The 23,312-nt window shown below is 43.1% G+C and overlaps 3 protein-coding genes across 4 annotated transcripts in view; 2 read left to right on the top strand and 1 right to left on the bottom strand.

The window, feature by feature from the left end:
- LOC119170579 (hsp70-binding protein 1) overlaps positions 1–18,408 on the top strand; it is a 31,114-nt gene extending 12,706 nt beyond the window's left edge. The window contains exon 6 of the mRNA XM_037421786.2: positions 18,213–18,408. Within this exon, the coding sequence (XP_037277683.2) occupies positions 18,213–18,243 (31 nt within the window). The 3' untranslated portion in view covers positions 18,244–18,408. The remainder of the gene's footprint in view (positions 1–18,212) is intronic.
- Glys (glycogen [starch] synthase) lies at positions 884–20,966 on the bottom strand. Its single transcript, XM_037421785.2, has 14 exons — positions 20,699–20,966; positions 18,192–18,373; positions 16,386–16,577; positions 15,250–15,444; positions 13,534–13,678; positions 12,084–12,201; positions 11,898–12,018; positions 11,541–11,707; positions 11,057–11,249; positions 9,636–9,762; positions 7,899–8,056; positions 7,086–7,187; positions 4,784–4,852; positions 884–2,913 (listed from the first exon to the last, which is right to left on the bottom strand). The coding sequence occupies exons 1-14, from the start codon at positions 20,826–20,828 to the stop codon at positions 2,734–2,736; spliced, it is 2,079 nt and encodes a 692-aa protein (XP_037277682.2). The 5' UTR covers positions 20,829–20,966; the 3' UTR covers positions 884–2,733.
- Positions 20,967–21,353: 387 nt separating this feature from the next.
- The window catches only part of mtDNA-helicase (mitochondrial DNA helicase), a 29,453-nt gene continuing 27,494 nt past the window's right edge, over positions 21,354–23,312 (top strand). Inside the window, exons 1-2 of one of the 2 annotated variants that reach the window (XM_075887072.1) lie at positions 21,354–21,625; positions 23,041–23,221. In XM_075887072.1, the coding sequence (XP_075743187.1) occupies positions 23,083–23,221 (139 nt within the window). In that variant the 5' untranslated portion in view covers positions 21,354–21,625; positions 23,041–23,082. The remainder of the gene's footprint in view (positions 21,626–23,040; positions 23,222–23,312) is intronic. The other variant, XM_075887073.1, reaches the window with a different exon arrangement.

Below are 23,312 nucleotides of genomic sequence, written 5' to 3'. Positions count from 1 at the left end.
AAGTGTTTACGGAAGCATGCCATCATGCAAATAATGCTAGCTTAATGCAACAATTGTAGTTCCCATAAGATCAAAGGCAGAGCACAGGCAAAGAAGGAATGGAGCCAGCAGGGGTTACGCAATGGGACTGATCGGTAGTACTCACCCACGTGACGTTGGACAGCTCTGAAACAGCAACTTTTTCTTGCCTGCTTTCCTTGCTCCTGCCTTACTCTGTCTACGTTAGTTCCTCTCCGTGGGTTTGTGGTGATAAACTAAATCCACAGTAGGTACTGAGTATACTCGACAGGTCAACAATGCCAGAATATAAGCATAGCTCGAAGTGATGGACTAGCGTTTTCAAGTGTGGCACTTTCCCAGTAAAATAACGCAACCTGAACTACTACTGAAGTAAATGCAGCACCAGCTTCCATGGCACCGAAAGGTGCCGTTTACTGTGAGCAAGTTTAGAGTTGCTAAGATCAATTGACAGGTCATCTACCAATGCAAAATTGAACCATTTGCCGCAGTAATCAATTTTAAAATGAGCTTTCATGCTACAATAAAAATTTTCCCTACGAGTCTGCATGTTGCTCAACTTGAACCAATAGCAGGCAACTCTTGCATGTTAAATTCCGGTAGCAATTGTGCTGTCAAACAAAAAATTAAAATGATGAAGTGCAAAAATAGCTTGCATAAATTTACACAAGCTATTTATGAATAGCTTACAAGAAACAAAATATCTCGTTTGCTTATCTTCTACCCAATTACGCATAAAGTAATCATAGCAGCTACCTGTATAAAGAGGTGATTTTTGCAAGAAGGTATTCCTTCTGGTGCTTTCGAGATTCTTTAAAAAATTGTGTGTGTCTTATTTGCAAGGCCCAGAACAAGAGTACACGAATTTCCTTGAAAGATTTATTTTGCAGTGCTAAAGCAAAGGGAACTCAGTGGGTTGGGGTATGAGGAATAGGATGATACACAAGTTTGTAAAACAAGGACCTACCTACACAAAACTAATGTCTCTCATTATTCAATTGCATAAAAGCACCTCTTTTGTCTCTCATTACTGTGTACAAACATGTCATGCAACATTTCAACAATCATTTTCCAGAAGAATTAAACATCGAACAAGACTTTTTTTTATATCTCTTCCCATTCGTGAAGGAGTGTACAACTTATGGCACAATTTCTGGAGATTACAATACAAACAGTGAAGTTTGGGTGCACACAACGTTCTTAACACATTTCTCAACAGGGCTTGAGTATTGGTGTGCAATGTTAAAAAAACGAAAAAAGACTTCGATGATACTTATGACACCAAAACTATTGTTTTTGTTTACGAAGATGGGCAAAAGGGAAAGCAAAAGAGCACCGAAACAGCCAGGGGTATATTTTGTAGACTAATACTGGCAAATAAAACCCATAACTATCATCCCACATCTAGCTAGACACCACTTATACCTTTCAAAATTCACATAAAAGAATACTAACCGACAAGCATGAAAAAAAAAAACTGCAGCAACTGAGACATGGCATGCCTAAGACAATACAACAGGTAAAAGTTCTTTGAATAAGTGAAACTAAAAAGAAATGACAGTTCACACACAGGTGCATTTCTGAAACACCACTTAGAAAAATTGCTTGCTGCAGCCATCCAAACTGTCGACTTCGAGTTCCGGATGTCATTCGCGCCCGCCGAGACAATTATGCACTCTATGGCACTAATAAAAAGAAGTGCACAGCTGTAGTAATCTAACATACACATTGCTCTTGACTGTAGAAGGGGCAAATATATCTCGCGAGATCTGGTATCTTTGATTCCTGTGATTAGAAGAAACTGAATCAGGACAGTGAGGAGCAGGAACAGACAGCATTGAGCACATACAAGCTCAACATGAAGGATGAAAAGAAAGGTGGGAAGATAAGAACAGGAAATGGGACAAGTGCAAGACAAGAAGTGACAGTGGCTGTGGACAGCAACGACAAAAAGTAATAGAAACTGCTACCCTGGAACACTAGCTCACAAGTAGGAACACCACGGCAAGCATTGCCGTAGGCGACTACTGTAGTCGCCTGGGTCTAGAAATAATGAACCAAAACTTCCGAAATACCTTCGACACAAACACTATTCAGCACTTCAACGTTAATAAAAGACCACAGTTGTAATGACTGCGGAGCCTGGTTTCACCGCACAAAAATACTACTAATTATATATAATGCATTTGAGATATGGCACAGCCGTGGCAGAAAGGGTACAGAGATTAAAATGAACCTTCATGCCACAGAGATGTGGCCGCCACCATCATGACCACAGGGGTGGGAAGAGTAGCGATTAGAAAAACGCCACCACCATGGGGAGTTGCGCACTGGCTTTGAGGGAAGCCACCGATAGAAGCAGATTCCAGCTCGTTGTACTGGTCGCCTTGCTCGTTAAGTAGCGAGCGGATTGCTCTTTCATCTGCCATCGAAATATTTGTTCCAAGCATGACACGACTGAACCCAGCTCTGGCGCTCCCTCGTGAACACAGGTAAAACTGAATGAAGTCACGGGATGCGATTCACAAGGGGGAAGTCGTGAGCAGTGCACCAGAGACTCGTTTTGAAGTGGCAAACGAAACAGTAGTTCAATTTGTCTTTCTCTTGGGGCGGGTCCTCTAGCCTTCCGCTTACTCGCACAACACGGAGCGTTTCCGATCGCAGTGCTACAACGAGGAGGGTGGAAAGGGGAGGGGACGAGAAAGTGTCGCCGGCCTATTTGCTGCTGAGTGCGTCTCGCTCCACGGCATCAGCGTATTCCTCGTCATCCTCGTTTTCCTCGTCCTCTTCGTCGTCTTCGCTACCGTGTTCCGAGGGCGCTGGCGTGGAAGTGCGCGATGCCGATGGCGATGGCGGTTCCGACATGGGCCGAGGATACCGCATTTGCAGCTTGGGCTGAAAATATTTGCAAGTACAGGAGGGGAAAAGAATGCGACAGGGGAGTTTCATTAAATCCTGATTAGAGAGCTTTTGGAATGGAATGCCGGGGGAAAAGGTATGACCATCCCATTTTACTACAATATTTGAGTGTTCAGGAAAATTATTCACAATTCCTGCATGTCTGCCAAAAAACTATCCGGCCAGGCTCATCTCATCTCACCACTACTGATGGCACCATAATCCATACCAATGCTAGCCAAGCTCAGGGGAGGAAACAAGGCAACAGTGTGGTCACACACCCTAAACAATTCAATCCATACAAGACAAAAATGTGGATATAATATCTCTCTATACACTCAATGCTTCACTATAAATGCAAATAAATTAATGTTGCTATGTCTCTTGACAGCTGCACAAGAGAGATCCCGTGACCTGTTGTGTGGTATTAGGCCACAGTGGAATTCAAATTGCAACTACATGAGATGAGTTCACGTTTCATTCCAGCCTCAATTATGAATTGCATACTCTGGTATAGCAAATAAAGCAAGCACTCGGTGTGCTTGTTTTTTATACGTGTATGCTTTGGCAAGCACAGCTTGCTAAGCTGTACACATAAAAGATTGTACGAATATTACCAAAAATGAACCCCACTATTTCACTGTACACTTTGATTTGTTCTCTGTAGGGGCACGCGAATATTGAAGATTTTGATTATTTTTTAAATATTGTTTGCCATTTGATTTGATTCGCACTGGAATTTTGCTATTTGAACTTCCTGAAGACAAATACAGTCGATGTCCGATCGACAGTGGCCCTTTCAGATTTTCAATATGCTTCACCCCGTGACATTCTCGTATTGCGGCATTGCCGCTTTTCAGACTTCGCTAATGTTGCAATTTTGTTAACTCGAGAGAACGTTGGTCAAAGCATGGAGATGATAGTTGTGGAAGAGTTGGGGGCTCAATTAATGCCACTTTGGTCCTGAACTTCGGGCAGGAAGTTCAAAAGTCGGACGCCGAAGATTTTTAGCAACTAAAATTTCAGATGGCCTTATATATTGACATCTACAAGGCAGATTAGGAACTCCGGACTCGAAGGGAGCAGCCCCGTCCGCCACATCAGTTGGGCATTTGCAGAAGTTGAAAGAGGAGGAGATGCTGAGGAAATAGCATCTTTTTGCCTTTCACGTTTAATGTGTTGTTGGCAACAGTACAGTTGCACCAAATCATGTACATAAATACAATTGGGCCTATGCAATGCCTTTTTCTTGATAATACAACTATGACACACCAACTCATTAGTGCTTCATCAACTTTGCTCGAATGAACTCTTTAGTGTTGCTATCTCATGAGAATATGCTTAATCCTCTCCTACTGTTTTTGCGAACTCAATTCAAAGTATAAAACATTCTAGAAATATTTGAAAAATATTCTATTCGACTCACACTAAAGTTCAATATTCAACCCAAAATTTTACTATTTGCACAGCTCCGAGTCTGTGGCAATGAGCTAACACACAGCAGTTTATTCCACAAGTTTATTCTGCATTGTTCACTCAAGTGTATTGTATTGTAGCTTCATGTATTTCGCAGTCATTGTAGACTAAAAATTCACTGGTAGCATCCCACTTTGATATTTCAGTTCAGCTGTGGGTATAAATCATATTTCTACAATATATCTGTTATAGTGACATTATACAGTTTTCCATAAAAGAATTAGAGTTCAAAGAACAAGGTCACTTCTAACAAGCACCCTCCAAGTGCACAGGCTTATGCCGAGCCCATATCTGTGCAAATGTTTATACGTACTAATAACTAACAGCTGTGGCACAGGCCAAGTTATTCTTGAACACAAATAACTTGTAATGCTGCAAAGTATCAACTTACCCCAACGTCTCCTTCTAGGAGTTCGGGATGTGTCCTGTGCAGGGCCATTTGCCGTGCTTTCCTGTAGTACTGCACGAAGAGAGAAGGCAGGATGTTATGTGCTGTGCTAGAAGATTAGTGGACACGAACGCATCCATAATTTTCTGCAACACTCAAAATTGCACTTTGCAGTAGGCGGAGTGACAGTAGATACAGTGAAATTGTGGAATGTATTTTCATTAAGGGCCAACGTGCTTATACGTGTAAAAAAAAAAAAAATATGGCTCCAGGCATACATTTATAATAAGAAAATTCAGTTCAAAATTGCAGTCCCTGAACTCCTCTCATCAACAATGAGGATATCGCATGGCTCGTGCAACCATATCCACAGCCACTGTTGTGTCATTTCGAAACATTCTGCCAATGTCAAAGCCTGCACACCCACAGACAGACCTATGCCACAAATATAGTACACCCAGAGCACCATGTTTCCAGAACTGCATTTTTAACACTCGTTTGCTTTAAAGGGGCTCAAAGATTGTGGCCCTTAGGCATCAATTGTTTGCCAAAGAAATAATGTATTGCTCTTTTCTTGAGCATGTGCACGCAAAGTAATGTGTTTCTACAAGTCTGCCGACGTAAAAATTAGAGACGCCCGCAGGCACATCGAATGGGGCACTGTGCCAAACTCTCATGTGCACTTCCCTGCGCGCATTTTAACACGACCAAAGTGGAAGTTTGTGGGACATTATTGAAACTGAAGGGTCACTGTAGAGAAAACAAGCTTTCTCATGTTCGTAAATCACCCTGTTGCAGTACTAAAAGTGCCCCTATTGCTGCGACAAGGTGCTTAGTATTTCTAACAAAAAGCATAAAAAGTGCAATTGGTGACACTACTCTGAAGTTCCCGCATCAAATCGCTGTGAGATCAGATTTTAATGGAGTCTACTGCAGCCTGCATAATTGTTGAAAAGACACTAAAGACAACGTTGATTGTTAAAATAAGAGTCCAGAAGCCTTGTAGTGTTACTTTTGTGCCAAGGAAGTGCTTATTTTGAAATGAAATAATGTTTTAGAGGTCCGCATTGAGCTAGCACATTTCAAAGAACCCGCCTCAAGCGGAACGTGTCACGTCACTGTTGCCGTGAAGAACGTTGACCCGCTTTACTGCGCGGCAGCTGACACTAGTAGCAGCAGAATCAAAGTAGCGAGAGCCACAGCAGCAACAACGGCCATTGCACAATTTCCTGGCATGGCCTGCAAGATGGCAGACGTGTTTAATTCAATTAGGCCCCACTAGATGACACGACTTGTCCAGCTTAACCAAACGAAAATTGAACTTTTGAATCACTTGCGCCATTACTCATAGTAAGGTCCGGCGATTCATCTTTCCATGAATCAAACAGAAATGAACGAGTAGCAATTTATAAAGTCTTTTGATGCACAGAAGGTTATTTAGTGCAGCTTGTTCGATTACTAGTGATTAATTGTAGGTGGTACCTCTCACGTCATCGGGACCATTTTGCTAATGTCCTATCATAGCGCGTGTGTTCTCATGCATTTACCTTAAATTCTCGGTAAGCGGGGCACTGCCGTTGATAATATTGTCATTTTACACGCTGTCATACATTTAACTTTCACTCTGACAAATTGTTATTTGACTTTAGTGTCCCTTTAATTAGCTAACATAAAGCACATTGTCCTATAAGTACTCCAAAGACTTGAGTACCAACTTTCAAAAAGTTTTGGTAGACCAATGTGGCTAAAATACTAAAAGAAAAAGACACTGAAATTTTGTGACACTTGCACTCGCATTCACATGAAGATTACATGTGCTCACATGTGAAGATTACAAGTGTGACACTCACATTCATGTGAAGGCACGAAATTTAAACTTTACCTTAATTTGCTTTGTTAATATTGAACCTGCAATCTCGTAATTAATGACAATATTGTGCCTAAATAACTTAGCCAAAACTGATTCTTGCAAGGCAAAAAACTGGTAGCACGCAATCTAGACAAGAATGCAGAAGACGCGGACAGCGTAATGTCTTGTCTTCTGCATCTTTGACTAGTTTGCGTGCAACCAGTTTTTTCCTTGCAAGTTTGAGCCAACTAGCCCAGCAGCAAGTTTTATTAAAACTGATTCATTCTTTCACTTAAGTGTCCGTGTAACAACTTACCCCAACTCACTACATGCAGGCTGGTTGATATTCTGCCACCTTTTCTTCATCTCATCATCAAAATTTCTCCTAGTAAGGGCAACTCAGACACGTGGTAAAGCCCGCTTACAGAATCAGCACATTGCAGGAAGTAAGCTTACCACTCCCAGGTTTTTCCAGTCTAAAAGGTCGCTGAGGCGTTCCGTGCGGTTCCTTTGGATTATTCGTTGCCTCCGGGACAGGCAGGAGAAGTCAAACATGTACTGAATTAAAAAAAAAAAGTTATGGTGGAATGATTATTTGGTTCAGTGGTGTACATTGGTGCTTACCCATGCATCCCTCATAACCAAATATATATGCACATATACCGGGTATCTCAAAAATAGAATTGTGGTGACCATCCTTCCAAATCAATGCATCTATGAAGTGGCTGGAAAACTGCGCTTCAAATTAAGTAAAATACACGGGATCAATGTGCAACTACACCTAGGTACACGTGTGCTCTCGCATTTCGTGCTCATTGAAATTCAGCTAGAAATACAAGATGCAAGTTGATGCTGAGAAGCAGAATGCTTTAGCCACATTGTCTTAAACACAAGTACTACGATGTAAACAGGAGAGGCCGAGGTTGGCTACGGTCGCGAATTCAGTACAGAAAAACAAGAACATGAGAAACCACCTCGATCAAACAAGAATTAACCTTAGAATTCAATAGTGGGCAAAATAAAAACCTTATTTCACATTTCACTAACCCGTTGATATTATATAATGAGAGCAGTTCGTTCCGAAATGCCTACACATTTTTCGAGTATCATTTTAACCGCACCTAATGCCTCAAGGTTTTGACGTCACCTGTCCGAAGGAATTGCACATCGTTTACAGTAAAATGAACAAAAGTAATGCTTGTTAGCAGGAACAAGGAATAAAGCAGCGTGAAACACAGAAGACGGATCAGATAGGGTAGCAGTACACACCTGAGCCAGCTGTTGTACCGACTCCTCGGCATTCTTGAATCTCCTGTCGACAATGTAGATGCCGTAGGACATGGGGTCGGCTACGTGCTCGGCTATGAAGCAGCCGAAGCCAGACAGGTTGGTGGTGACGCTGGGAATGCCCATGACTGTGCACTCCGCTGGAAACCAGTGGCACGTTTGAATGAGGTGATGCATCGACGAGTGTTCGTACAAAAATTAAATGGTTCTCCGTTTGCTAGGTTTTTGTTGTTATTCATTGAAATCGTAATATAAGATTTCTAGCTGCTGCCTGCATTGCATATGTGAACAGTAATTTGTCAGAATTAATAAATTTTTTTTCTAAATATCAATTCCACGAAAATTCTGGCACACGCTACGTACTTTCGCATAGTTGCAGTTATCAACATATACAAACTTCAATGCAAGATGAGACTCGGTACATGAGGGCATAAATGCGCGGGATGTTCACATCTGTGCCAGTAGCCATGTGTTCTGTGCTAATCCGAAGCAGCTAACACTGAAAAAAACAGAATAGTGGTGGCCTGTGACGTGACATTACCACTGCTGGCAAGTCTGTCTAAGTTGGTCCTCAAGAATGAAGCACACTACGCTGTGCTGCGCTGCCATACATGCATTGGTTCTTGTTTTGCATTTGCTGCCCAGAAGTGCAACCATTTGCTCGCATTAGTGTCTATAGTCATACATTATAGGCATAACATGCATGAACGCTAGAATTCAAGGCTATCTAAAGACTTAACGCATGACATTTGTCAACTAACATTAGCATGCTAACAGCAGTAGCAACATTTGCAGAGCACTAGGTCGAATTGAAGTCTTCCAAACATCTTGTGTCAAATATGGTGCTATGTGTGCCTATAAATCGCCGAGTCTCGCATAAAGAATGAGGGCTCTAGGTATTCACAACACTTTCTGCTGAGTTGCTGGCCGATATTCACTGATTTTGTAAAGTTCCCAACAGCATAATACCAAAGTTTCAGACATCACTTGCCAATTATCCACTACAACATAAAAAGCAACACCCACTCATGAATTTTGCCCTACCACTATGGAATGGTGGTGCTATATCTCTTGCAGCCGCAGTGAAGTGAAGTGCATGATTTTTCTGTAGAAGTGACAAAATAGTGCTACCATTCCAGAGCAATAAAATATAAACATGTTTTGAGTGCCGTTGCCGTGGACAACACCTACTTTGTGATAATTATTCTGGATGAAGCTGGTGAGTAGCGCAGATGATGAATGTACACGCTATGTGCATGAACAGTAAAGATCGCATTAACATTGTGAAAGAGGCCAGTTAAGGCGATGCAGTTCCAGATTTTCTTGTTTTCTGAACTGCTAAACTCTCATTTTTCTGAACGAAGCAAAACTAGTACTAGAAAATGCCATATTATTGAATGCAACTGGTACACACGTGTTGCGACAGCGAGGCCGTGGGTCGTGCAGATGCGGAAATTTTGTTTTTGCTGGAAGTGTCTCGAGAAGATGGTTCTTGAGGAAACACACTTACGTAATAGGAAAGAATAAAAATGAACACATGTACACAAACATTTAGTCTGTGCTGTCAGCATTTGCATCAATAACATTGCTCGATACCAAAAATTGGCACGAGGCCTCAGTACACATGCACGGCACCGTTTTGGTGTAGTGTGCCTCACAATAAAATTTGTACTGCTGCACGACGCTATGAATATTCTTTGCAGCAAACTTGGCCCTTACCAGGCGTGTAGCCCCAGGGTTCATAGTATGATGGAAAGACACCCAAGTGGCAACCCCTGACAAACTCTTCATAGTCCATACTGAACAATGGGTTTGTAGATGACAGGAATTCTGGATGGAAAATGACCTGCAAGAAACACCATTTTGTAATGAAGCCCAGATTCAATTATCTACAGAACTAAACAGGACGATTTAGGGCCAAGTAACGCACATGCTTTCGTTACTACCGTCTCCACTTTGGGTCCATCAGCGTCATTTCCAATAATTTAAATCCGAATCAAAGCAAGTTCGAATATGTTAATATTCGCTTGAATATTCGAAGTGCTCGTATATTCACACAAGCCTACTTTTTACATTTTTTACGTCATTATTCCCTTTATTTCCCTCTACTTTTCTCTTTCTATTTCTTTGTACTTGTGTCTCTTGCCCATCCGAGTTATTGCATCCCACGCCAGGCAAATTGGCGCACTCATCCTGAGCATGAAACAAAGTGAAGAAAAGCGTGCGTACCCATCAAGTTATTGCGATCATGGTTATGATAGTTTTTTACACTACTCATGAAGTTTCTGCTCGCAAATAAATTTGATTTTGTTTTCGCACGATAGTGGGGCTTCCAAATTCCTGTGGCGCACACCCAACCAAGTTTTTCAGTTTACCGGACAAGAAACAATCCACGGGACAGCTTCACTGCTAAAGGAAAAATGCCAGACCTGCACGGAACGCGCAGCAGTCGTAGCAAAAGCTCGAAGAGCGGTCTTTTTAGAGCCTGTTGTAAATTCTGTTGCGGCAACTAATACAAGTAGACTTCCAAGGTACCCACTATGCCATAAATCATGTTTTTTGTGAAGTAAAAAAGCACCCAGTATGCCATTATTTTTGCTGTTCCATGATTCATTATGTAGAGGAGTGTGGTACAGGTAACACACCTGTAAGGCATTAAATAGACTGTTGATGCAGCGGTTGAATACAATGAAGAATTATGAGTGAACCCTTTGTAATGAGCTGGAAACATTTAACTTTCCACTTGTCGCAATACACATTGTGCAACACCTGGATGTCATTTTACTCTTCTGCCACGCTATATTAAATATGTTAACATGTTTTCTAGCCCACTGTGACTCCTGTTTAGGATCTTACTGCGAAGAAGTTCCAAATACTGGAATTACTCTGTGGTAGGTTACTCGGCTGCCATGCAGAGGACCTGGTTCCAAATCCTATCCGATGCTGCCTGATATTTTGTCCCAACTTGATTTCCTCTTATTTTGTGTGATAGTGGTTACGAACACTGGTGGCGGTTGTGGCAGCCGACAACTGCACAGTCAATATCTGCTCTTGCTTGCAGCCTTGCAACAACTTTCACTGTGACATGTTTTCGAGTCCATCGTGTGTGCTACTATACCAAATCCAAAAGGCATAGTCACCTTAACACGGTCCTCCCTTCGGTTGAACAGCTGACATCTTCTAATATGGCACAAAACAGGGTCGGAGGCATCATCCAGCATGTTGTGAGTACAGACTGGCGGTAGCGTCGTGCGCTGGGTTGCGTAGATGCAGCGTTTCAACCGCACCAAGTCTTCTGGGTAGATGAGTTCATCACCTTTGGGGATCTTGCCCCTGGAAGATGTCGTCTGCTTATCTTCAATGAACCCTTGCATCCTCCCTTTCTGGCCAGTTATAAGTGAAAGTGAGCCCCCATTTAATTCCTATCGTGTCTGTATAGTTAGCAGCATTTCTGCACACAACAAATGCAAATAAGTTGCCATGGTGACTAGCTTTTGGATCAAAGTTTGGGTGTGCACACTCAAGCTACAAAAGGTAAAGACAGTGTCACAAAGTCACATAACATGCTGAAACAAGCACTTTCCACAATGGGTAGGCAAAAACAAAAAAGAAAAGCTCACTTACGATAGGCAGATCTCGAACATGCGCTTCCCGATCGTAGACTGCATTTGCTGGACCGTGTCACGAAGTTGTTTCGAGATCGCCTGGCCTCGTAACGACTCAACGTTGAAGTTGTTTGTTTTGGCGGGGAATATTAGAAAAGCAACGACAGTGACTTCACTTCCTGAAGCCTGTAGAAAGGGTGAACAGAAGCACATCAAAACAAAAATTGTGCACCACCGGACATATCTTTATAATGCAAATTAGTGTTATTGCTAAAAAAATAATTTCATGTCTTTTCACTCATGCATAAGAAACCATCTATGGTCCCGAGGACTGCATGCATCGCTGCGTGCAAAAGAAGTCAGTACTGCCACATACCTTCAAGTAATGATTGAGGCGTGCCAAGGACTCTATAAACATATCTGCTCCCTTGTTGGAAAACTCGTACCTTCCTGCTGTGAAGCAGTACAGCGTCTTGTCCAGGTCGAAGTCGTAATGCCTGGAAAGTTTTACGTCTCAACCGGCATCTCAACATAACAAATCTGCTCTGACAGAAATACTCACCCATAAAAGTGCCCTCTGACGAAGTCGTGAATCTTCTCCTTGGCTATTGCATGCATATTCTGAAACTCGTGGAGGGCACTGAACTTCTTGACATTGAGCCCATTTGGCACGATGGCATCTGCGAACGAGACACGGCACAAAAGTAACCCTTAAACTTAAATTTATTAGTTAAAGGAGCCCAGCAGTACCTTTCTGAGTAATCGTTGAACGGCTTTATTAAAGCAGCACCGACACAAAACTTAAGCACCTTGTTTTTCTTGTTGAAATGGATATGTCATGACCTACCAATCACTGCCGGAAACCTTGTGCACATGAGTGCACGTCGGTTATTTATTTAAAAACTTTTTTAGAGCGCCCAGTCGCACTTTTGGTTTCAAAGAGCACCGGGCTGGGCAGTAGTAGTTCCGATAGCAACGTAAACACAGCTGGCCACGTGATCACGCACAAATGCGACGTTGGCATCACACGCGAGAGCATGCATGAGCGGGCACCCCACCGACAGCCACCACGGCCAACACGCACAAAGCTGCAGACATGGAAGAGGAAGTTGCAGGTAGCACAAGCCCAGGGCTCATGCCAAGCAAACAGCCAACACAAACTCGTGATGTAGTTTTGTTTACGCTCCCCCCACATTGATGTTGGTGTCACAAGGGACTCCACATCTCGCTCAATCGCATGGCATGCACTTTAAAACTGATTTTAAACATGTTGTAGGCTGTTTGCTCGTGATATCTTGTAGATGTTGTGTATGCCTTCAGATAAATCTATCTCATTATCTCGCTTTCGAAATTTTGTGTGAGTGGTCCTTCAAAGGAGCTTATTGCCTCACGAATTGACTGCCGCAAGCATTTGTAGGGTCCATTAAATACGAGCAGAGTTACGGGATTTGTCACACCCTTTAAGTGCTTTCCCTCTCCCCCTCTCCTTCGTACCAGAGTGCACTGAAAACTACGTAGGGGGGATGACAAGCGGGCAAAAAGCTACATTTGTGCATCTTGAGTGCTTTTTTCTTCCCTTTAATGTGCAGGGTGATTTCAGTGTGATCACGAGCATGCTGATGTAATTCTACACTGTGTGTAAATTTGCACTACAAAGTGCAGCGTTACCATGTTGCAACATCCCGCAGCAGCCATGGTAACTACACAGCTTGCGACGCTCAAATCGGCGAGTGGCCTTGGGTTTTGTGTACACATCGCAACCATTGTGGATTGAAATTATTTGTTGAGAAAAGAGCAAGCAATTTCTAACTGGCTTTTGAATATATTTCTGAATTCCTAACCACGTACTGCACTATAGCGTGTCGCTGTCCTCAGGTGCCTTGATTACTGATCAGTGTTGTTTTCCGACCATGCACAAAATTGCTGCAGGGCCCCTTTAAATAAGCAAAAGTGGTGAAGTGTGTTTGCCCGCGTCGAAATCTGCAACAATGAATGAACAAGCCAGCACTTGCCTGGCTTTCTCTTGAGCAAGTGCTCCGCTTCCATTCCTGTCACGTCGGAGACCGTGGCGAACACATGAGCACTGTGGCAGGCGGCTCGTTCCATGCAGTACCGGTGATAGATGCCTCTGTCTCCAGCCTCCTTATCTAAACTGAACTGGGGCCATGGAAAAACACTTGTGAGAAAACACCTGCATGGCTGTTTAGAGAGTTGTTAAAACTGTCAGAATTAACAAGCAAAAAGAAAAGCTGACTGAGGATACTGCCGAGTTTTCACATCACTGTAACCCAAAGTGCAAGAAGATTGAGGGCGATCAGAGCTGCTATTTCCTAATTACTACAACCAAAGGAGGCTAAAGAAAGCCAAGGGAAATAAACCTTAATAGAATTTGGAAACAATAAAATAGAAATGAAAGCAAGGATCAGTTTGCCACCAATGGGAACTAACTACATTTATTTCACATTGAGGTACTTTCTAATAAGCTACTGTGGGCAGCCACTGTCCTCATGAAAAGCTGCAGTTGAAAAAATGTTTTACTTTTACCTTCATAGCCAAAAACGGTGGCACTAGCTAACACTCCCAGACATAGACGAAATATACGTAACAGCTTAAACATGTTCTGTAATACTGTTTAAATACCCTTTCTTTTTTGCCATAGACAGTAAGATATGTGTTGTGAGCAGTTAAATTGTGGCTTCACGTCCTCCACCCAAGTAATAAAATTGGCAACTTACACACTGTTGTCAATCCGTCTCATATTAAGATTTTTGTAAGTTCAGACCTGCATTGCCTTTGTAGTAGTGTCGCACTACACAATGCCACACTTGACTGAATTATTTCAAGTCTACTGTTGCTCTTGTGTAACGATGTTCAATCAGTCGGCATACAATTTAGTACGAAGTATTTTTAGGCAATCGTGGCACTAAAAGGTGGACTACATAAAATTTCACTTCAGTTAAATTGGTTATAAATCAGTGTACTATACAAGTTATTCAACTTTAGAAAAGCTGCGACATTTATACAATTTATTAAAAGCATTGAATCCATGATTGATTTGCGGGGTTTAACGTCCCAAAACCACCATGTGATTACGAGAGACGCCGTAGTGGAGGGCTCCGGAAATTTCGACCACCTGGGGTTCTTTAACGTGCACCCAAATCTGAGCACACGGGCCTGCAACATTTCCGCCTCCATCGGAAATGCAGCCGCCGAAGCCGGAATTCGATCCCGCGACCTGCGGGCCGGCAGCCAAGTACTTTAGCCACTAGACCACCGCGGCGGGGCAAGCATTGAATCCAATCTGATAATGCATGCAGTTGTAAATTAGTGCATAAGCTACAAATTCTATGTGAAAGAACATCAGTTTTCAGATTTTCAACAAGCTTAAATTTAAAGAAGGTTGTCCATGCACAGTACCCAGGCTTGTTCTCAACATCCTGACTGGTGCTGTGTCATTGTCAGCCAATAGTAATAACAAATTTTATTTGCTTTGCATTGAAAATGGTCTTTTGCAAGCTTTATGCATCTCATCCTCCCTTTATGAGGGTTGCTGTTCGTCTACATTGTATGAAAGTTACACGTCCTAGCAAATTGTTACGCACTATGCATGTAATCTAAAATGGTGCTTCTTAAGCAGTCAAAAATTTTGTGGCCTTTGACCTTTAAGTAAAGTAGTCTTATGTGCACTTGTCAGCTTAGAAAAATAGTATGCGAGGCATTAAGCTCACCTTGTCGAGGTTGTTGTAGAAGTCCACGTTCCCTGCGCACAAGTACCGGCCCAGCAGGGTTGCGTGCGTGATGAATATGGTGGCCACGTCAAGGTGTCTGGTGCGACACAGGATCAGCCCGATGCCGGCGAGCCACTCGTGGAACTGGGCCACGACCAGCGGCGGACCCTTTTCTGCATTCACTGCCTTCATGAACTGCATGCAATGCAAATAATGGCAATGTTTTCAGACAATGTAGTGCCTACTTTATGCGGTCGTCAGAATGGTTAACAAAGAAACCGAGTAATAGCACTTCACCGTGACTATCTTTCTAGCAGTGCACTGCTACGTATGAAGAAATATATCAAATAAAATATCACAGTTTTGTCAAGAGGTCGAAGCAATGAATGTGATAGCAATATATTCGAATGTTTTACGAAGCAAGGCTAGCATTTTCTGGAGCAATATTAATTGTAGTAAACATGCACTTAAGCATGCTAAGTAACCAAGTTTTCTGCGGTGCGGTCACAGTAGATAACCACAACAAGGCTCGTGAGTAGTGACGGTATTGATGAGAAGCACCTCCCATGGGCAGCGCATGCTGGTACAAAGGGCTATGTGTCGTGTGCTGCCGCTGCTGGCTGTTTGTTAGTTTGTTATGTGTAGAGTAGATCTATATGTGGGTGGCCACTCCAGGTACACTTTTGGCACCGTTTTTTTTTTCGTGTTGAGAGTGCAGCCCGTAGAAGCTCTCGCCTTCTGTGGGGGCAAGAGCTGCACGCTGATCGTTGCTGCGATAGCGCGGCAAACATAAGCACTCCCCCTCCTTGTTTGGTTACGAGATATGTGCGCATGCAGACAACCCCAGCCGGAAAGCCACTGTTCGCTCCGCAGAAAGAGGAGGCGAGCACATCCTTTCCCGTGCGTGCGCGTGTGTGTGTGTATATATATATATATATATATATATATATATATATATATATATATATATATATATATATATATATATATATATATATATATATATATATATATATATATATATATATATATATATATATATATATATATATATATCTCGAGCAGTTTTCGAGACAAGTTGAAGCACGAGTGTTTAAGATTGCAAACTCGACTCTCTAAAAAGAGTGCAAACTCACGTCTTGTAGAAACCATGCGACGAGGTAGCCGAAGATGATGGTGTCATTGGACTCCCGGTCGTGCCATGGGACGCCAATGTTGCAGGTGTTCCATAGGTCGCGTTTCCACTCATCGAGCTTCCAGGCGGCCGAACCAATATCAAAAAGCAGGACTTGAGGGTAGCCATCGATAAGCCACCTTCCATAGACAACCTACACACAAGCAAAGAATGAATAGGCTAGGTCACGAATGCGCACAGATGATGCCATATCAGCTTTACTTGTTTGATTGTAAACTCGTTAAATGTCATGCATACTGCTAAAACCATGAACAGGAACAATTATTCGGCTTCTAAGCAAAAGAAGCAGGCGTCTAACTGATTCATTGCTGCAGTTCTTAAAGGTCAGTACTTGAAAGCTGGCTTCACCGCAGTTACATTGTCCATGCAGCAAAGCAGCCTTCAATATGACTAGTTGTGCAATCATTTGCTTATGCTAAACAATGATTTTCTTAGTGTGAACTTTAATATAGTATGGTGTTGAGGCAACATCATTTTTTGTATCAATAGCCATCACTGCCATTGATGACAACAATCCTTCTGATCCATCCCAATGCACAAGGAGTCTTGTGTTGTAGCCATGTAGGTATAAACATTCATGCACTCGTATTGTTTGTGATCACGAACAGAAACAAAAAAAATTACACCATCTTTCCGAAGGGGGGACAATGGGGTCATGCGGGACATTGCGAGGAGTTTCAACGGTGTTTTCAATGGCGGTGTGTTCAACCGCGGTGTTTACCGGTTTGCGATGTTACCTTTGCAATGAAACTTGTGTGTTATTACGTTGTTAACTTGGTTCGTTACCATGCATTGCGTGAACGCCCTTGTGTTGGAAACTCCTGCGATGCCCCGCATCACCCAAAGGTCCCCTTCAAAAAGATGGTGTAATTTTTTTAGTTAATGCACGCGTTGCAAATATTTATTGTTGAACAACGCACAGGAGAAATCTCCCACCGGCACAACACAGGCACTGCATCGGCATATAGGCACTGGATCTTGCAGGTCAAGATCCAGTGCCTATATATATGGGGTGGCCAGTGAACAATTGTGTAACCCGAGCAGTCGATTTTTTCAATCAAGAAATGCTCTAGCAGACACTGCCTGCATCAGCTTTGGGAGACGCCGTGGGGAGGAATGCTTAGAAGAGTGGGGGGGAGCGAGCGTAGGCTAGCAGATGCTCCCTGCGTCGGCGTTGCGAGGCAGGAGAGGGGGAGCATAGGAGAGAGAGGGGAAGAGACACGCGTGCGCGTCGGGGGAGCAAGCGCAAGGAGGTGGTAGGAGAGAAGTGGAGAGAGAAACACACAGTTGCTGAGGAGAGGGAAGGAGAGTGGCGTGTGAGTAATGTGAGCGTGGACAATTGACGTGTGACATACCCCAGAGCGAGAGATGCTCCACATATGAAGAACATGAATGTTGTTCAATACTGTCAACCAGCACAATGCTAAAACTTGGGTGCCTGTGCACATGCACCTACATGCAAAGAGAATGCATGCAGCTTCTCTGCAACACTTGGCTGCTTTGTGGCAGAGCTTTCTAACTGTTAATAAAAAATTTAGCAATAAACTGTACATATTCTGGTCATAGTTACGAAATCATAGTGAACTATATTTTTCCACTTTGTATCCATGAATAGATAGTTCAAGCAAAATGGCGTGCTGGATTCACACCAATGCAACATTGACATGGCATGCAACAGATTCTATGCAGAATACTGTGTTATATAATAGCTGTTACCAATTCCTGTCTGGCAGTTTGAGTCTCTGACCTTGATGCCCTGTTCCCTCAGGGCCTTGATGCTGTTCCAAAAGACGTTGTAAGGTGGTTCCAGGACTTCGACCTCGGTGCGAACCAGGTTCTCATTCAACGGGCCCAGGAGACAGAACTGGTCACCCAGTTCTTCCACACTTACCTCGGCCTTGGAACGGATCACTGTGTAAATGCCTCCAACTGCACAGGCACATAAAAAATCCACTGTTGAAGTATTCTGTGGTAGTACTTTTTTTTTCACCCTACAGGTACACGTGACAGCTGACCCAGTGCATGATGCCCCATGGGCCATCTTAAAATGTGACATGATGTCCCTTTATAGAAAACATGGGCAGCTACTTCAGTGCTGCTGTGTCTTCTCAACTTATGTGGACATTTGAAAAACAAATTCACCTGCTGGATTAACTTCAGGTAAATGCTCATGTACTTCAAGTATCTGTGTATAATTATCGAGGGAGCATGAAACAGTACTAAAAAAATGCAGTGTAGGAAGCCAATTCTGAAGCCAAAGCTAATGCTTCATGTAGACACTGTAAGAATACCATAAGAATCCAGAAGCTGCCTGAGACTAGTGTAAATTTAATTATCATTTAAAAAAGTGGATTTCTGTAAAAGTTTGAATAATTTGAGAAAATGGCTGGACATTAGTATTGCTCTTGTGGGCGATGCGTACATCTTGCAAGTTCAATGAAATTCAGTGTGATTAAATAGGCCTGAACAATACCTAAAAAAACCAAAGTGGTACACATTAGACAAATGAGATTAATGGCATATGTTGTCTATAGTCGTAATGAGTTATAGAAACATTTTTTAAGGTTTTGCAAAGATCTAAAGAAAGCCCTTGGAATGATGTCATTGTGTACTTGCACTATGCACCATAGAACTTTAAATACCATTTCAAAACAAAAAAGTCCACACGGTTCTTGAAAACTGACAAGGGTGTGTATGCATCCGCGTTCAGCCGGTCACGAATTGTTCAGGACCGAGTTGAGGACTGTGGTAGACCTTGGTATTCACAATGAAAGTGCCAATGAAACCTGTAGCTGATCAACATTATTTAGAACTAGCATGCAGGATTTTTTTTATTAATTAAGAGCACTGTAATGCAAAAGCATGCGGATATTATAATTTCATGTAGCACAGGCTTTCTTCAGGAGCTACAATAGAGAGAAGGATAGCAAGTAATATTTTATGGTGACATCACAAATGCAACTATACTAGCTTTGTCTGAGCATGTTCTGCAACCTTTCCAATACATCTCATGCCCTTAAGTAAGATATATTAAAATTATACATCATGAATTGATGCAACAAGATAATTATGTGGCCAATTATCAATTATATAATTAGGTAGACAATAGATCACTAGTTGTACATTTTCTACTCATTCTATTTTGAAAATCAGGTTCAGCTTAAATAAGAACACTTGGCATATTAGATTAGCAGCATTTTGTGCGGCACACTGCAGTCATATTTACACTAGCCAACTGTATCTTCATTCCCCATACACATTTATGTACTGTGTTCAGCTCTCTGCTTACAGCAAATGCACAGCTAAAAAAGGTCCCACGGCGCAGTATTATTGTTTATAATCTATTGTTTGCTCTATCAGTTAAAGATAGAGCAATATTACGAAGCTACGAATAATATCAAACTTGTATATGCGAAATTGTGTACTCAAAGCACTGAGCAGAAAATTCTTTTTGGACAGTGCACAAGAGGGTACCAGTTTGAAGACATAATGAGTTCACCACCAGCACGTTGTCTACACGTGCATTATATCTGTCACAATTGTGTCATCCTCGGCGCGGGACGTCCCGGCCACGCTATCACGCGCTGGCGTCGGCCACGGGGGATGACCCAGATGCATGTGCGCACGTTGTCGCATTGTGCGATCGTTCCGAGCTACGAGTCGCGCAAAATGTAAGAGACGACCTTCGGAGCGACCTTCACGACGGTTTTTGGCAGCGATGACAACTGCAATGGGGGGCGTGTCTAGTGCTTCTGAAGTGCCTATATAGTCCGGCGTGCTTCCGAAACAAATAGAAACCGCCGGTGCATTGCCCCGTACCAGCCGCCACGGTCACTTGAAGCGCGGCGCACGCTAATAATCGAAATATGCGAGGACGTGTAGTACGTGCGCATACAGTCTGACATTGCGTGTGCCGCAATCATCTCGCTCAAGAGATCGCAGGACTTCGAGTTGCTGCACTGTCGCGGATTAGTACGAAGAAGCCGCGGTTGACAACCGCGTGATCCCGACACCTGACGCTCCGGCGAAGCGTTTCGCGGATGGTCGCACGTAATTAGATAGCGCTGTTGAGCTCGGTAGTTGTCAGCCGAAAGAAACGACACATCTAGCTATCGCATATCTGGCACTGGATCCCCTTGTAAACGCCGGTCTTGACCGCGGCGATGGCTCGGTGAGCTGCCTACGTGCAATTAATAAGCCGGCCGTGCCCCTTGGCCCCCCAAAAATGCGGACTGGCCAGCAAGCCGGGCTCACCTTTATTGACGACTTCCCAGGCTATTTCGAACACCCATCGGTTTTCGGCCTCCGCGCTGGCGCCCCTGTCGAGCACCAAGTCTTCGGTGCCTTCTAGCCGGTAAAATCGGCGAGAGATGCGGGAAGACATCGCGAATTAAGACGCTTTTTTTTTTCACGGCTCCCCGCGGTGACCTTCCCGGCTTGCGGGTAGTGACCGGCGGCTGCCGATGCTGCTGGTCTGAAAGGGAAGAGGAAAGGATCGCCCGCCGACCCGCCCACCCGCTCGTTTCAGTTTCTTGTTTCAGTTTTGTTTTTAAACGGGAGACGTGCGTCGCACCTGTAAGCACACTGTGAAACAAATCTAGCGCAAAACACCGCGCACTCGGCTGCAAATAACATATTCCTTGCTGTTTGCAACAACATGAAGGGAAAAATGATGTAAAAAAAGACTACAGATGCTGCTTTTACGCTCATGCACGTGAGTGCGCTCCTTTTCATTGAGTAATAGTTAAAGGCCGACAAATTTTCGACTGTAGGCCTACTATACAACGCAAATTGTCGTTCTTGTATTTAATTTTTAAAGTTAGACCCACTCATCTTGTCTGACTAAGTCTTAATAAAACGTGCGCGATAGGCTTGGCGCGGTCAGCGTCGGCATGCTAGCAACTATCGCGAGCACATGGCGAGCGTGGGGCGCGCTTGATCTTGTTTCTACACGTTGGGGATTGCATCAAATCTGCGCGCGTGCATCGGCGCGCACTTTTTTTTCCGCGTCGCGAATGGATTGAACCGAAAGTAGCCTGCCTGCGCCTCGTTTGCGCGAATTCACCTGCCATTCTCGCACTCGTCAGTTACGTTGCGCTTTTAAGGGCGACGGGTGAGGCGAGAATCGGCCTTCTCCACTGCTTTGTTTACACTCCGAGTTCTTCTACCATCGCCAAAAAGGTGCGTAGTGACGTCGGATACTTGCTTGCCAACATTCCCCTGTCTTAATTTAAATCTTACTCGTCAGTTTTAAACGTACGCGCTGTTAAATGTGAGGGTGTAAGCATCAAAGATGCTGATCAGCTGAGAGATACCTTTACACTCCGCTTTTAAATGCCGCCTTCGGTTGAACAGCTGATGTGGTTGGCTTGTTGTGTGGTTCTTATAACAGCCAGCGGTGCTGTACACTCGAGACCTGCACGGAGAAATTCACGTTCTCTTCTTATAATTGAATTGTGTGAGAGATACATGCTAGGAGCAGTATCTGCAATTTAGCGCAGCAGTTGTTTGAGATGCTCCTGTGAAATTAATCATTTGTGGCACGCGCGTTATGATAGACTGCGTAAAATTTACATGGATTCATGCCAAGTGCCGAAGACCACATTTAAAGCGAGTGAAAGTGTTAGAATTAATTTCAGCACATTTCACCGCAATTAGTTTTGATATATGTAGCGTGAGTAATTATCCGATTGTGTAATCAATCATTCTAAATTTCTTTTTAAAGCTATTTCGACGGCTCCCAAAAATTAAATTAAATAGCTATCTGCTGGCAGAGCGCATTCCTAAAAGGACAAAGAGGGGGGAAATATTTTAAACATTCTAATTTTCGTTTATCACAATTCTGTTTTGACCACAGCAATCATGTATATCAATATAGTATTTAAACTAGAAGTGATATGAACTAATGTCTATTTCTTGCCACACAGAAATGTCGACAGTTACTCGCATCTCTTAATGAGGACATTGTGTTGCAAGGAAATAAAAACAGTAATGTATAAATGCACCAATATTTTACTGATACAGCGTTCTCAATATTGGGCTAGTCATAATAATTGAAGGGGTTTAACCTCCCAAAACCACAATATAATTACGAGAGAAGCCGTAGTGGAGGAGGGCTTAGGAAGTTCTGGTCACCTGGGGATCTTTACCGCACGCTTGAAAAGAAGTACACATCAGACCTCGAGCATTTTCGACTCCATCGAAAATGTAAGCGTCATGGCCGGGATTCGATCCCCGTCACTTGCAGGCCAACAGTTGATCACTGTAACCACTAGACCACCGTGGCAGGTAATATGGATTGACTAATGGAGTTGCGTCATGGGCGTACAATATACTGAGCCATTTTTTTCGTTCTCTAGCCCTGAACAAAAGCCAACCCTATTTCTTTGTCAGACAACCTCATTGCCTCACACTCACAAACAAAATTAGCATACTGCAACGTTAATGCCCTTTGCTTAGTGACTTTCTTAAAAATCATATGCAGAGAACTCATTGACGTTATTAGCAGTCACTCTTCATCTACATACTTGTCAACTGTGATGCATTCTCACTGCACTTTCTTTGTTTCTTTTCCATCTTGTTTGTCTTGCATGAAGGACCCAACATCGAAAAAAAAAACCTGGCAGGTATGCTGAGACATGGCCGGAAAGTTGATGCGGTATTCCTCTCTTTTGACGAGGTGTCCTGATACCAGGTCTGCCGACATGGCAGGCGTGACTACTGGCATCAGTAGAGTGTCTTACGGGCGCTACAACTACATCATGAAACAGCTGCATGGTAAGACAGTTATCATAGGAATGCTCAAATAAGATGGTACGTGTGCAGCTTTGCTATACTTTTTCCTGTGGTCAGAATGTCGTGATGCTGT

This window comes from Rhipicephalus microplus, chromosome 2 (assembly GCF_043290135.1).
Source record: "Rhipicephalus microplus isolate Deutch F79 chromosome 2, USDA_Rmic, whole genome shotgun sequence".
NCBI classification, from domain to species: Eukaryota; Metazoa; Arthropoda; class Arachnida; order Ixodida; family Ixodidae; genus Rhipicephalus; species Rhipicephalus microplus.
Note: the sequence above shows the minus strand (reverse complement) of the source record. Positions and strands in the feature narration are given on the sequence as shown.

Excerpts from the sequence above, each read along its gene's own strand:
- Glys (XM_037421785.2), bottom strand. The coding sequence starts at position 20,828 with ATGTCTTCCCGCATCTCTCGCCGATTTTACCGGCTAGAAGGCACCGAA. Across the intron at positions 12,202-13,533 it reads CTTGCTCAAGAGAAAGCCAG|ATGCCATCGTGCCAAATGGG; the intron begins GCAAGTGCTGGC and ends TCTCGTTCGCAG. Across the intron at positions 2,914-4,783 it reads TCCTAGAAGGAGACGTTGGG|CCCAAGCTGCAAATGCGGTA; the intron begins GTAAGTTGATAC and ends AAATATTTTCAG.